Source organism: Alternaria viburni, assembly GCF_023758015.1.
Source record: "Alternaria viburni strain BMP 2772 chromosome Unknown scaffold_12, whole genome shotgun sequence".
Classification (NCBI taxonomy): domain Eukaryota; kingdom Fungi; phylum Ascomycota; class Dothideomycetes; order Pleosporales; family Pleosporaceae; genus Alternaria; species Alternaria viburni.
Window position 1 is genome coordinate 15,306 of NW_026055781.1, and position 14,164 is coordinate 29,469.

At 51.2% G+C, this 14,164-nt stretch overlaps 5 protein-coding genes across 5 annotated transcripts; 1 reads left to right on the plus strand and 4 right to left on the minus strand.

Moving 5' to 3' along the window:
- Positions 1-500: 500 nt before the first annotated feature.
- J4E79_006025 (uncharacterized protein) lies at positions 501-1,079 on the minus strand (the record flags this gene model as incomplete). The annotated part of the gene is made up of 1 exon (XM_049354900.1): positions 501-1,079. One exon carries the CDS (start codon positions 1,077-1,079, stop codon positions 501-503), a length of 579 nt encoding a protein of 192 aa, XP_049210296.1.
- Positions 1,080-2,487: 1,408 nt separating this feature from the next.
- J4E79_006026 (uncharacterized protein) lies at positions 2,488-3,919 on the minus strand (the record flags this gene model as incomplete). Its single annotated transcript, XM_049354901.1, has 4 exons — positions 2,488-2,598; positions 2,649-3,170; positions 3,226-3,468; positions 3,542-3,919. The coding sequence occupies 4 exons, from the start codon at positions 3,917-3,919 to the stop codon at positions 2,488-2,490; spliced, it is 1,254 nt and encodes a 417-aa protein (XP_049210297.1).
- Positions 3,920-6,279: 2,360 nt separating this feature from the next.
- Positions 6,280-7,498, plus strand: J4E79_006027 (uncharacterized protein; the record flags this gene model as incomplete). The annotated part of the gene is made up of 3 exons (XM_049354902.1): positions 6,280-6,432; positions 6,503-6,914; positions 6,966-7,498. The coding sequence occupies 3 exons, from the start codon at positions 6,280-6,282 to the stop codon at positions 7,496-7,498; spliced, it is 1,098 nt and encodes a 365-aa protein (XP_049210298.1).
- A 1,844-nt stretch (positions 7,499-9,342) lies between these two features.
- Positions 9,343-9,767, minus strand: J4E79_006028 (uncharacterized protein; the record flags this gene model as incomplete). The annotated part of the gene is made up of 2 exons (XM_049354903.1): positions 9,343-9,360; positions 9,492-9,767. The coding sequence occupies 2 exons, from the start codon at positions 9,765-9,767 to the stop codon at positions 9,343-9,345; spliced, it is 294 nt and encodes a 97-aa protein (XP_049210299.1).
- A 2,372-nt stretch (positions 9,768-12,139) lies between these two features.
- On the minus strand, positions 12,140-14,084 carry J4E79_006029 (uncharacterized protein; the record flags this gene model as incomplete). Its single annotated transcript, XM_049354904.1, has 4 exons — positions 12,140-13,230; positions 13,309-13,399; positions 13,456-13,812; positions 13,914-14,084. The coding sequence occupies 4 exons, from the start codon at positions 14,082-14,084 to the stop codon at positions 12,140-12,142; spliced, it is 1,710 nt and encodes a 569-aa protein (XP_049210300.1).
- Between the last annotated feature and the right edge of the window lie 80 nt (positions 14,085-14,164).

A 14,164-nucleotide genomic window follows, 5' to 3' on the forward strand; every position in this document is an offset into this window, starting at 1 on the left:
GCCTAGCATGAAATTCAGTTCATTGTCTCACGATTTGAACACTAACAGTATCTCAAAGATCAATAAAACATCACCATCAGCATTGGATGGCAAAAAGCGATGAGTTCGATAAACCCCGTGTCGATCTCAGCAACAATCCGGTCGGTCTAGCACTATCTCAACCCGTGGTTGCTGTTACCAAGACCAAAGACATCGAACCAGAGGACACTTAGAATTGGATGGATACCGAGGAGACTGTGCCAACGACCAACCAGACCATCACCGAAACCGGCACGGGGGATCATATAAACTTGTTATATTGCGATGAACTACATACAAACTCCTAATACCGCTGCCCGACTAAGAGAGTGAATGCTGCCACCACTACAAGCACAGAACTAACCCAAAACACTACAATAACCCATCGCAAACTCCATTGCTATGCCACGCTCGCTGATTCAATAAAGCAGGGAAGTCGTCGTTCATCATCGTTCATCGTTGTTCGGTTAAGCCGCTTCGATCTACTCAATGCTGATCTTACGGGGCTGAGGAGCCTGAGCCTTGGGAACAAGGATGCTCAAGATACCGTTCTTGAGAGAAGCCTTGACAGCTTCCTGGTCGACGCGAGCGGGGAAGGCGAAGGAGCGGTGGAATTCTCCGACTGAGCGCTCGCTGACCCAGTACTTGGCCTTGTTCTCGTCGTGCTTGGAGACGTCCTTGTTCTCGGACTGCTTGGCGACCTTGTTGGACTCGCTGGGGTCGTCCTCCACCTTGGGCTGGAGCTTCTTCTGCTGGGAAGCTTCGCCGTTCTCGATGAAGCCCTGAGGACGTTGACCTTCCTCGCGGACGTGCTCGTGGCGGCCCGAGATGGTCAGCGTGTTGTTGTCGGTCCATTCGATGTTGATGTCCTTCTGCTCGACACCAGGGAGTTCTCCGTGGAGTTCGTAGCCCTCCTTGGTTTCCTTCACGTCGAACTTGGGAGTGAAGGACCGGACGTTGGTGAATTCGCGGTCGAGGTTGCGGAAGGCTTGCCTATCGTACTCGTCGAAGAGACGGAAGATAGGAGCGAATTCCTGAGTGAATCGTGGGAAGAGAGACATTGTTGCTGGTGCGTTGGAAAAGCGTCGAGTGGTTGTGATCGTAGGCTTGGTGATGCGGTTGAGTTGTCGAGGAACTCGTTGGATTGTAGAGCGGATTGATTGCATAGAAGACTCGTTGTTTGTTGTTCTGATGATGAGCTTTGAGATACGCCTCGAGGGCTATATATACCCGAGAGATGAGTCTCTGGAATGATCGCACTGCGGAGAGGCATTGGTGTAACGTTGACGACGAGGCTGCGAGAAGCCTCGGAGATGGCTCGGGGAGTTTCTAGAGCTTTCGAACACGACGTTTGTCGTCATGTTGTCGTACACGATCAGACGAGATCGTGAGATGAGAGGCTTCCAGCTCTTGTTGGGGGAAACTATCATGGCAATCTCCAGGTTGATCCTGCTTCGGTGAGGGGCGAGTTGGGACTAGAAAGTTCGGGGTGGTGGCTCAGACCATATCACGTGATGTCCGCGCTCGAAGTATCCAACGCCTTGGGAGCGACATGTGAGGCATCCGCTGCACAAGGCCCGTATACCCCGCAATTCGGTCATGTATTGCGTGATGTTCATCTAACAGGTTGTATAACGGTGACGTTGGGTGCTCGCTCACTGGTGCACCGCTTCGTTCTTCGTTCCTTGATCCTGCATTCCCCCGCTACCTGTGGATGTCTCGGATACCCGGCTCAGACCATGTCTCTAGCTGATTTCTTCCTCTTCGAAGCAGATATTCGATGGTACCGAAGTCCTTCTTGCCGACATCCCGGTGCTTATGGAACTCGGATCTGGAGCTACTCGTCAGCTGTCGCAGCATATCGTTCATTCAACTTGATCGCACCTTGCAAAGTCCCGGAAATGCGACTGCGTCTCCTATGAACACGTGAGTAGGTGTTCGTAATCATAGTGTTGTGATTGTCATACCGTTGGTTTCTGCTTCACAGCTCTTAGGCATTGTCGGTAGAGAGACAAGACGTCTTTTTGAAGTCCCGACAATCGTACCATCTCGGCCACGTGAAGATGTCGTAAGCAACTGAAAAGACACAAGATGTATAGTCACGCACGTTGGCGACGTTGGGATGCAAGAACGAATGGCGGCGAACGAAGCCAGAGCCGAAGGGCCGTGCTCCTAAGACCGAAGAGGTTAGCGTGATTGATGACGATTTCGATGATGTTGGATCGCTTCCGCGCATCGTAGCATGCTCAAATGAGGGCGACCATACATTCGAGATGTTTACGTGTCTAACGAAGTTTATGGGGGCACGCAGTATCACTGATCAAAAACTTCCACACGCGAAGATCGCAAATACACCATGAACACATCGCAGATTCCCTTGGTAATGTAGTATTGTAAGATCGAAACTGTGTGTGGGTGTGTCGCATGCTTCGTTCACTATCATCTTGGTGCCGTGCCGCATGGAGATACTCATGGCGCGCTGAAGCTTTCAAGTGGACTCAGCTTGACCTTGATGTCATGCGGCCACACGAACCATTGTTTGTGCAGATCCCACTCCTTGTTTGGATCCTCAAGCTCAATCTTTGAGACATTAGCACTCACATCCACACCCAGAAGAAGTCAAAACGTACCTGATATCTTCCAAATACCGTCGCAACGACCTTGTAGACCTCTACCAGTGCCAAAGGTTTGCCAAGGCAGATCCTGTTGCCTCCTCCGAACGACATATCTGCGTCTTTCATCTTCTTGATTCTGGCCTCGTACGCGCCGGATTCTTCGCGCTCACTTTGCAGCCATCGCTCCGGACGGAACTCATGGGGCTTCGCACCGAAGATGCTCTCCTTGTAATGAAGGACCCATGGATTCACCCCGACGATTGTTCCCGGTGGCAATGTTGTTCCGTTGGACAATGTAAGACCAGTTGCAGGCACAACGCGCTCGAGAATGTGACCTACAACGGGATGCATACGGAGACCTTCTTTGATGCATGCATCTAGGTAGGGTAGCTGTTCGATCGTAGTATAGGATGTAGGGAAGGAGAGACGTGCAGAGAGGAGTTCGTTGACGAGGCGTTCTTTGGATGCTGATGACTTGAGGATGTGATAGAAGATGCCTTTTATCACAATGGCAAGGGTATCGGCACCGCCGAGAATCTGCAGGAGCGGTGTTAGTTCTACTCACGCCACAGCGCAGCCATGAAACACTCACGTTGATGATCATGTATCCAATAACCTCGTTGTCGGTAACAAGGTCCGGGCACTCCTTCTTTGCTTCGAGAAAGCCATTGAGAAAGTCTTTCTTTCCGTTTCCAAGTTCAGGGTTCTGCATACGCTCCATGAAGCGCTCGACGGAGAAGCTGGCAGCAACGGAGAAGTCATCGAACTTATAGAGCGAGCGTGGCCACTTAGGGTTCTTTCCGAGCCATTTGTCGAGGGCAGGCATTTGACCGACCTAGCGAGTTTCAGTAAGAAGCTTTGCAATCGTAACAGTTATGATGAATCTTTTGACTCAACGTAGAACGTACCACGGAGAAATAGCGCATCACACGTTCAGCGGTTCCAAGCATATCGCCAACATCCATGCCCTGTTCCATGAAGCCAATACGCTTGCTCCAGGTCATATCACCCAAGAAGTCCCATGCGAAGAATGAGATCCAATCAGCAATATCGCATGTCTGGTCCTTGTTGGCGCCTTCCACAAAGCGGGCGTCCAGTTGACTGCATAGGGTACGGAGGTTGTCGTCCATAATACTCTCAATCTGAAGTGCGTTTTGGAGACTGTACAGCTTTTGAACTGGCTTAACATTCTTGGAGTGGAATTCATTGCTGCGCGTACTGAAGATGTTTTGAATGAGATGCCCATCTTGAAGGGCGTCGTTGATAGACCGAAGGAGGGTTAGCATGATCCACTTCTGAAAACGACTGCCTATATCTTACGTAGTAATCGCTCTATTGTGATGTCAGCAGCCGTCCAAAATAACAGCCGTGTTCCATGCGCTTACCTTCAAGTACGTCCCACGAGTATTGTAAATAGTTTTGATTAGACTGGCATCGGCAACGCTGACGGTATTGGGCCCGAGACGAACGACATCGCCGTGCTGTTCATGAAGTTTCCTCTGGGTCTCAATATGAGTTTGCCCATAGTGATTCAGGAAACGCCAGATATCCGAGAATTTGGCTAGAAAGGGACCGGGAATAGATTTGAGTGGGGATTGTAAGTAAGCCAAAACGTATTGAGTGACGAGAAGGACTGCCCCGAGGCCGATTGCCTTCACGAATAACCCTGCCAATGCCATGTTGTCACTTAACTCCGCACATGCAATGTGATTCTGAAAAGGAAAGAAGGATACAACCATAGGAGTGGGAAGAGGATTAATAATATGGTAATGCTGGTGACGAGGCCTTCCCGCTCCAGATTGTTCCGAATCACGTAGCAGCCGCATGTTCAGGTATCGGTCTAGCATATGTAAGAAGACGGGGCTAGGATCGAGTCACTTTGCTTGGTCGCCCTGGTGCTGCTGAAGCCAAGTTCAACTTTCCCTGAGCAAGGCAAGGCACCGCTTGTGTACATCCATGGCGTGTATTGCTTTTTCCCACCACCTTACTATCGCAATCCCAGACTTAGCCATTGGTCGTACCAGCCATCGCGAATGTCGGGGAAGCGGTCTCTTGCACTAGTGACGGAGTGACAGCGGGAGGTGTGGAGTTTTACGGTTCACGGGTACTAACACAGGCTAATCATGTGGGGACCGACCGGGTCCTGAAAAGCAGGTGTGAGGCAGGTGAAGTTCGCTCCATCTGCAGGTTCAACCGCATCAAGCTCCTACGGTGGTTGCGATGCATCTCTTGACAGTCCCCGGACAATGGCGCAGATGAACACGCTTATCTGCGTTCCACAGTCCTGGAAAACTGCCTCGTAGGATCTGAATCCTTCGCACCTTCACTCCTTTCCGCACGCCGCTGCTGGTTAGACCGAGGTTGATCCGTCGGATGTGTGATTGAAACGCCACTAAAGATCGCTTAGCCGAGTCTGGCGTGGCCCACAGCTGACCCTCATGATTAGTAGTGCGGGCAACGGCCCGTCACGGAAAGGCCAAACGTTCCTGTACGACTTCAGATCGTCGAATTGCGCATGCAAGAACAAATTTTCGCAATGCCATTTCGAAGCCACTTGCGTAGCATGAACGATCCAAGGTTTCGCGAAGGGCGTGGCCCAGTTGACTAGTGCACAGCACCGCATTCCAGAGACGGGATGTTACGAGATCTAAACCGGATAGGCCTCCACATTCGGTGACAGTGGATAACCCTCAGTCGCACACTCCGAATTTTGGACACTCATTGGTCCTGATGCGTTTAGCTTCATCGCTGAACGGTGAAGGAACACCATCCTACTCCACCTGAGCGCTCAATCTGGGGCATTCCTCATCACGCGGAAAATTCGCCCTCAGCGAATCAGACGAAGCGGACCCATCTACAACAATTCCTGTTGGGCCGCAGGATGTGCTGCGTCAACCCGCAAGCAAAAGAAAAAAGCATTCCATCTCTTCCTTCGTGCTATGCAAGCTGCAAGATACAAGATGTTTGGGCACGTGAAGCGTCAACGGGATATTTTGCTCCGGTAGTTGCGAAGAATTTGTGCTCAACACCGCTCCTGGGTACGCAGAATGAACTACCCTTGGAAGAAGTGAAGCAAAAGACGGGAACTAGTTTGGCGGTAAAGCGAAAACAGCTACCAACGTCAAGCTACATGAGGTTTTAACGGAGGACTGCTTTTTTTCGAGGCCTCACTTGCATGAAACCTCACTCATAGCGCCTCTTTGCAGGGCAATGGGAGCGACAAGAACGGCAACAAAGCTTTGATACTATGCCTTGTTTGATTGCCTATGCAGGTCCCGAGGATTAGCGGTTTGTTTTGGCTTGGAAACCCGGCCCCCCTTCAGTTCCCCATAGCCACAACGGGGTCGCAATGATGCGCTCGGGCCGTGGACGTACATGCAAGTATGTTTGCTCTTCAGCATGGATGTCTTCGAGGGCACAATTGAGGCTATAGATGCGTCAGTCTAACATTCCTTGCCACCACTCGAGTTGTTGATCTGAACATAAAACCTTTGGCACCGAGCACAGGGCTGCCTTCACCTCATCCATAATTGTCTCTTCTTTGGACACAAGCCTACACGCTCATCAGCGGCACACTGGAATAGCAAACGACGAGGAGAGAGGCCCCTCCCAGGTTTCCAACCATACCCAGATACCAGCAATCAAGATGGGCAAGCCAGCGGATTTTGCGGACATACTCAATGGGGTGATGTGGTCTCAAGTCGTCCTTGGCACTGTGCTTGTTGCATTGCGAATGTACACAAGACAGTATATTGTGAGAAATCTCGGCTGGGACGACGTACTGATGTTGGTCAACCTGGTGAGTTTACACATCTTCACAAACTTCAACTTAGTGGTTAGTCAAACGCTCAAGGAACTAACTTCCGAAGGCTACCTTCATCGGTTATGTTGGCTGCGTGTCTGTTGGCATCACCTATGGTGTTGGCAAACAGACGGCCGACATTGTACGACTCGACCTCAACTACTCCAAATCGATCATGTGGGAAGCCATCGGTCAAGGCATCTGCATCATGGGAATAGCTGCCTCGAAGGGTTCAGTTGCACTGTTTCTCCTGCGCATTGTTCTCAAGAGATGGCACATTGCTATCCTCTGGTTTTGCATAGCGAGTACGACAGTGCTTTGCATCATCACAACAACGCTTCTGTACACTCAGTGTGTACCATCGGCGTTCTTATGGGATCAGACAATCGAAGGCGGCTATTGCTGGCTGAACTTCACCGAGGTCGGTCTAACGATGGGCGCTTGGTCTGCAGCTATGGACTTCGTTCTCGCTCTCCTTCGTACGTTACCCTGCTGTGTACCACTCCAAAGTAGACACTGACCGTTTCTAGCTTGGCACATTATCATGGGACTCAATATGAAACGCAAGGATAAGATCACGATCGCATCTGGTCTTTCTTTGGGCATTTTTGCCGGTGCGTGCTCTGTTGTCCGTACCATTGAACTACGATCCATGTCCTCAATGGAGAACTATGTGTACGACACCGCGAGTATGCTTCTTTGGTCTTCCACCGAAGTATTCCTCACGATTGTTTGCGCGTGTGTTCCCGTTCTTCGGCCACTTTACGTCCGCATCAAATACGGTTCACGCGGCGACTCCTCAGGCCAGAACTCCTATCCACTCAAGGAGTACTCCAAGTCCAAGAGCAGCCGTGGTATGGATGGAAGTAGGAAGTCGGACAAAATATACATGGGCCCTGGGGAGAGTGTTTTACAGACAACAGTTCGGATGGGGAGTGATACAGCAAGCGAGGAGACGATACTCAGGGAGAGTCATGGGAACAACGCTTGGAACCATGAGCCGAAGGACCCGGGCGATATTACCATCACCACTACCGTCACTTCGAGGGACGATTTCGTATGAACAAAAGCGATTTGTGTAGATTACTTGTTACCATCACATACTTAATAGAAGCTACTTGCAACATCACGAATAGGCCGAATACTTGTGCAATGCTCAACCATTGTATTCTCATATTTGTCGTGAGATTGACAGTGAAATTTTCGCCAACGATACAGCTGCTGACAACTTGCTTGGAGGTGTGCATCAATGTACTATAGCGTGTAGGTTTGCTTTAATTAGACTTGCCGTCCCTCACTCCTTGACCTTGATAATTTGAGCCCACCGAATCACTGTACCGAGGTATGGTATGCACGTAAAGACCAAGAAAGTTAGATTGTTCTTAGGATTACTCAACACCACTGATAAGACCTCGCTCATGAACGGTAAACGTCTTGTTCGATTACGAACGTCGAAGGCGCATCAAGGTTGCTTTTGCGCGGAACGCGCAGAGGGTCCGTGGCAGCCGACAGCCGTAGATCTCCACACCCCCATTCCGACCTCGGGACAAAAGCAAGATGACCGATCTATGTACTAGCAGCTTGCAAGACCCCTGATATCTCTGAGAAGTGTCTGATTCAGGTTTCAATGGGGTTGCGATTTTGGCTCACCTGCATCCCGAGGGCGTTTCCCGGCCCCGCAGTTTTGCCCTGCGGAAGCTTGCAGGGGTCATGGCGCTTCCGTGGCCGTCGCATCATTTTTATGTGTAGATCCCACTCTCCCCTCTTTCATCTTGCTTTTGAAACGCGTTATCTTCTCTGTCTTTCGCGCTCGATCTCCAGACACACAGGAAGTGCGCTGCAACAAAGCCTGCAAACGTCACTTTCCCCGCCAGCTCATGGTGTTCTCCACTCGGAAGCAGCGACATCCGTGCCTACCTGGTTAGCTCAAGGCGCTCCATAGGCTTCTGGACGATGGATGCAGAAATTTGCCATACGGCGGCGCATATACGGTGCGCGCCTTTTCTTTTGCTCGCGCAAGATGCAAATCGACTTTCAAATCAGCAGCAATCTTGTGGGCTCGCCCTCGAATTTGAAGTCTTTTCGCGAGGAACTTTGGGTGTGTACGTTGGTGGGTATCAGCAGCAATCCTTCGCAAATAGATCGCAACTTTCGGTAGGAAGTTCTTCCCGGGCCGGATTTAATCTCACCTGGGAATTTAACGCAGCATTAGATCTCGTATGCTTTTACATCTCGAAGTAATTGGGCGCCGCTTTCGACTATTTTTGTCAGCAGTACCAGTGACGAGAGGATCTGAAGGAAGAGGTGGAGATAATGTATCCCTTAATCCATTGCGACCGTCTATGCAGGATGTAATCTTGGAATTAAACGAGCAAAAGCTTTGAGCCGAAGATCGATAGTGACATGGAACTATTGATCATAGGATTCTCCATCACCAAGACTGCTAACGGAAGACAGCCCGATACCGACGAGACCACAGGTCACAAAGATTTTGTCTCCTTCCTTTCATAGCAAGACCTTCAACGGTGACGTTGCCATTATTGTGGACCTCCATGTGACGGTCATTCACTCAGCGACACCCTCGTAGTGCAGAGCCTACGGTCGAAGGCCTCCGCAGTCGCTCTTTCCGACAGTTCGACCGAGTTGCGACCAAGGTTCTGAAGAACTGAGCCCCACATCCTTCACACTACAACCCTCTTTGTCCGTCAAATCTCGGGAGCCGTGCGATGGGGTATGGTTGGAGAAGGGAGTGTTGTGCATTTCGATATAGTGGTCTTCGTCATGTTCATCATGTTCGTCCTGTGTTCCGGGCTCTACCGTGGTCGACACAGAGATTCGGCGTCGCTCTATCGATCCGTCAGCATGAACTCTGGCCAACGCATATCGAATAATAGCACTGATTAGACATCAGAGCGTCTGAGGATACTGTGGAGAGTCTTACTGCTGGCCGATCTCTGTCGTTGTAGTTCCTCGTACTCATACAATGGAAGGTAAGGGACGCATTTTTCAGGAGTGCATGCGCGAGATACGGGCGATCTGCCTGCAGTTCCCCTTACCGAGTTCCTTCGTACATCCATGCTAGTATCTGTGGTCATCTTTGTGAGGTTGGCACTGTCAGACAGGGCGTCGTGGTCGGTGAGCTCTAGGCTGGGAGGCCAAGACTCATCCTCAGGCACATCAAAGAGGGCACCGATGGCGCCGAGATCGGTCACATCGAAGCTTCTGTTCCTGACTGGGGACTGGTATCTGGCTTGGCTGTCGCGACGGTATTGGTCCTCGCGGGCTTGGATGCGATCTGGATGGATGTCCGAGTCCCCGCTCCTGGAAGACATACTGGCTACATGTGGTGAGATTATGCAGGCCGAGAAGTGCTTGAGTGGAAGAGCTGAAGGTGAGACGAAGGACCGGTGGCAAGTTCCCGGCAAAGCGAAAGGATCATCGGTCGGGATAAACAAGAGCGGAGAATAATGATATTGCCTGTTGAAGCCAAGTATAATTCAGTATGTTTATCGAACCGTCAAAAGGACTGGCTAACGACGAGTATATATATAATCACATCTAGTAGGTTGCGCGATGTGCCGTGGTCTTCCACATCATCATCCACAGTCAGTGTCGCTCCGAGTCTTGCCTGTCAAAATGCACCAATGCAAATCAACTTCCCACGGAATCACCAACAACAGATGCATAAAGTCGGAGATGCCGTAAAATTATCAACTAGAGCCGAGGCTTAGAAGTAGAGTTATCGTCCGAACCGCCTTCGAATGTTCAAGCTTACTGCATGTGATGAGCGACTGTCTGACAACAACACGCTAGTACCTGTATATTCCCGATTGTAAGGCTTCAACGGCGGCGCCGAATCAAGACGAAAACGCCCTCGAAGCTTTGGTAACATGTGCCAGACCCGCTTCAGACGTCACTATGGTGGCTTCGGCTGTCTCCAATCTACCGGGCCAGCGGTCGATCCGCGCCAAGACTCATGTGGATGGCAGTATATCCATGAGATTATCTGCTTGTACAGAAGCCGCGGCCGGCAATGTATGGGCACGTAAGATGCCATCACGATAGCTTTGACTTCCTTGGTCTTTTAGTGTAATCGGCGCACTATGGCCAGCCCTTACTAATGGCGCGTGGACGGCAGTGAGGTGATGCTCGAGGTATTCACCTCTTGAAAACTACCCACTAGTGGATCTTCGCATGATTCTGCAAGTCTCGCATATGTCCACTGCCCTGTTTTGTTGAAGTGCACATGCAAATGGCACGATGGTGGTGCAGTTCATCCGTCCCGCTGGCCCAAGCCCATCGCAGCGGGTGGTGGCTGCATATGCAAAGATACATGGGTAACACCGAACGCGATCGGATATTTTTAAATCAGCTCTGCGCATTAGTGAGAATATCCGTGGATCGAACGCAGCAAAGCAAAGATCACAGACGGCATGAGAACATTTGCTGGTTCCTCGTCTGTTACCGCAGGCCCATACTGGCTCTGAGACTACATGGCGCTGATACCAACATACTCTGAGGTGATATGGTAAGATTAAACAACTACTGAAGGTACTCCACAGTACTGCGCTATGGTTATGATCGCAGAGAACCATCGCTGCTAGCGCAAAAACACCCAAACGTTTCCCTACAGTAAACGACGAGTCGCTGGCGTCTCCGCAAGTCAGACTAAACAGCGGTAAGTTTCAGGAGCTCTGACGTTCTTCTTCACCGGAAGCAAGCCTTGTGCGCCAGAAAGAGGGGTCAGTGATGCCGGACAGCGCGGTAAAAATCACATTTCGCACGGTTCGGCGAATGGTATCCCTACTCTTCATTGACGTTGCGGTGTGTTTTGAGGTTGTGAGATCAATTTTCTCTCGGACGTGTTGCACAATACGGACAATGCTCTTCCAGGAGATTGGACATGCCGTGTGACGCGGACGCATGCGGCGTCGACGAACCTCGTGCCAGGGAACCCGCACCTATCGCGGATGTTGACCCACATCCCACCCCGTCACCCCAGAGAAATCTAATCTTACCCTGAATGCTGGATCAGATGCTGTATTTCTGCTAGACGATAAGACAACGCGATTCCTGGGTCTCAGCCATCGCAGAGTTGTAGACCTCGATGCTGCATTCCATCTCTTCACACCAGGAAATGAACGCACTGCGACCCTTTTATAACGAAAACCTCCCGAGTTCTGCATGCGATGTAGTACTGAGGTCTCGCTCACACCGAGCGCTACTCACAGGGGATCCGGCCTGGCGAGATGACTACCTGCAGCCACCACGAGGCGGGGTCGGCCTGTCCGACGCTGCCAGCCTTACCCGCACGTCATCACACAGCACGTCTGGGATGCCGGAAGAGTACGATGCAAGATGCAAGCGTGTTAAGCGTCAGGAAGCAGATCATGTCGGCGACGGCGATTCCGAAGCTCCAAACCATCGCGCATAATTATCTCCAATCGGTGTGCCGCACGGTGCGCGAGAGTAGAGATCACAATGGAGCCATGGAGGGTAAGCGATAAGAAGGGAAACTTTGGCCAGGGTTCGAGATTTCATCTAGATAGCTGGTGTCTGGAGTATTTCGAGTCGAGATGGTTTCCCTACCGCAAGGCCCACGGCTTGTTTCCAAGTGGCGTGACGTCATCGTTGCTGCCCCGAGCATCTTAACGACTGTCTCACACCTTCCCGCGCAAGTGCACGCCACAGCGCGTTTTACACCCTACGAACTGTCCGTCTCTACTCTTGCCGCGACCTTCTCTTTCTTCAATCCAGTGACAGTTTCCACATGATCCGTCCCCAGCACTGCGGCCTTAATGAACAGACCTGCGACAAAACTCAAGAAAGCGAGTACCGTATACGTGATCCACATATTGCGCATCGCGGAGGCAAAGGCCTGTTTCGCAGCAAGTTCCCATGCCGCATTCTCGAACGTGGCAGGAAGCATGACATTCGCCATGGCGCTGTCGCCATCAAGTTGACTCAGTAGATTCTGCGGTAGCCCAGCGTCTCGAAGAAAAGAAGCCTGACCGTTCATCGAGTTTTGGAAGATGGTACCGCCGATGATGGTGGATATTGCGACGCCGATATTACGAACGAAAGATAGTGTCGCAGTAGCGGTAGCAACATCTTGCTGTTCGACCTGGCTCTGAATAGCAATCATTGGTGCTTCGAACAGTATTCCGGATCCTAGACCGCCGACGATGACGAAACCTACTGCCTTTCCAGTCGATGTGTATGCGTCGAAGGAGATGAAGAGGCCGAAACCAATGGTGAGGAGCAGTGTGCCCACCCAAATGATCTCACGGAAGTGGCCAGTCTTGTGCATGATGAGGCCGCAGAGAACTCCGGCAATCGCACCTGTGACGATGAAAGGGAGAAGGAGCAGTCCAGACCGTAACGGAGAAGCTTCGAGGACGGCTTGAAAATACAGCGGCATATAGTACTCGCCTGCAATGAAGACGAAGCCGTGGAAGAATACGACGAGGAAAGCGGCGACATTTGTTCCCCGACGGAACACCGTCATGGGAATCAACGGGTACTTGGCCACTTTTGCCTCGCTGTAAATGAACGCAAAGATCATCACTCCGCCTACTACGAGTAGAGCGATGACTTTCGCGGAGTCCCAGGGGAAGAGCACGCCGCCGAAATCGAGACCCAAAAGGATCATGAGCGTGAAGCCAAGGAAGGTGAACATGCCGAACCAGTCCACGGCCCTGATACCATCGATGAAAGAGGTATGTTCGTGCTTGATGTCCAAGAATAGGACTATGAGTACGGCAGCAAACCCACTGATAGGCAAGTTGATGTAAACTGGGTGTTGAAAGGATCAAAGTTAGCGCATGTTCGTAGAGAAAGACGTGGGAAAGACGCGAGAGAGATGTCACTTACAGCACCATCTCCAAGTGACCAGACTAGCAAAGATACCGCCCAAGACCGGTCCGATACCACCAGCCAGCGCCCAGATGCCTTCGGTGAAGCCCTACACGCAACAATTAGCCAGACCACTCCCACGATAAAACCTGCCAAGCAACTCACCATCAACAAACTCCGCTGCCTCAAACTAAACAAATCACTAATGCAAACATGCACCAACAGAATCAACCCGCCACCCGCCGTACCCTGGAACGCACGCCCGATAATCAATTCCTGCATCGTCTTCGCCGTCGCACAGACCGCCGAGCTAGCAAAGAAAATGGCAAGTGCAGCCAACATGATGGGCTTGCGGCCCCAGATGTCAGACAACTTGGCCCAGATGGGACCTGAAGCGGCGTTGGCAAGCAGGTACGCGCCGCCGATCCAAGTGTAGCCCGTGGCGCTGTTGAGGTCGCGTGATATAGTGGGAAGCGCTGTAGAGACGATTGTTGCGTCGAGGGCTGAGACGAAGAGGGAGAGCTGGGTGGTGGTTAGTGTGTTCCCTGGAAGGGTTTTGTAGGGAGATTGGGCATTCCGTTCATCGAAGATGCCATGGAGAAGGTAAGTAGGTCTAAACTCACAAAAAGCGCAGTGATGATAGCCACCATTCTCAACCTACTCCTCTTTCCACTTTGAGCTTGTTCTTCGACATCCATTCCTTCCGCTGCTTCCAACTGCCCTTTCTGTACCATGTCTACCTCGTCTTTCCCCGCCTCGGTTGACTCGGGCAGCCTCCGTATATCCATTTCCATCTCTTGCTGCATGGTGACTGTAAGTCGAAAATCGAAACGCGCGATTGCGCTCAAAGTAGAAATCACTATGTCGAGCTAAT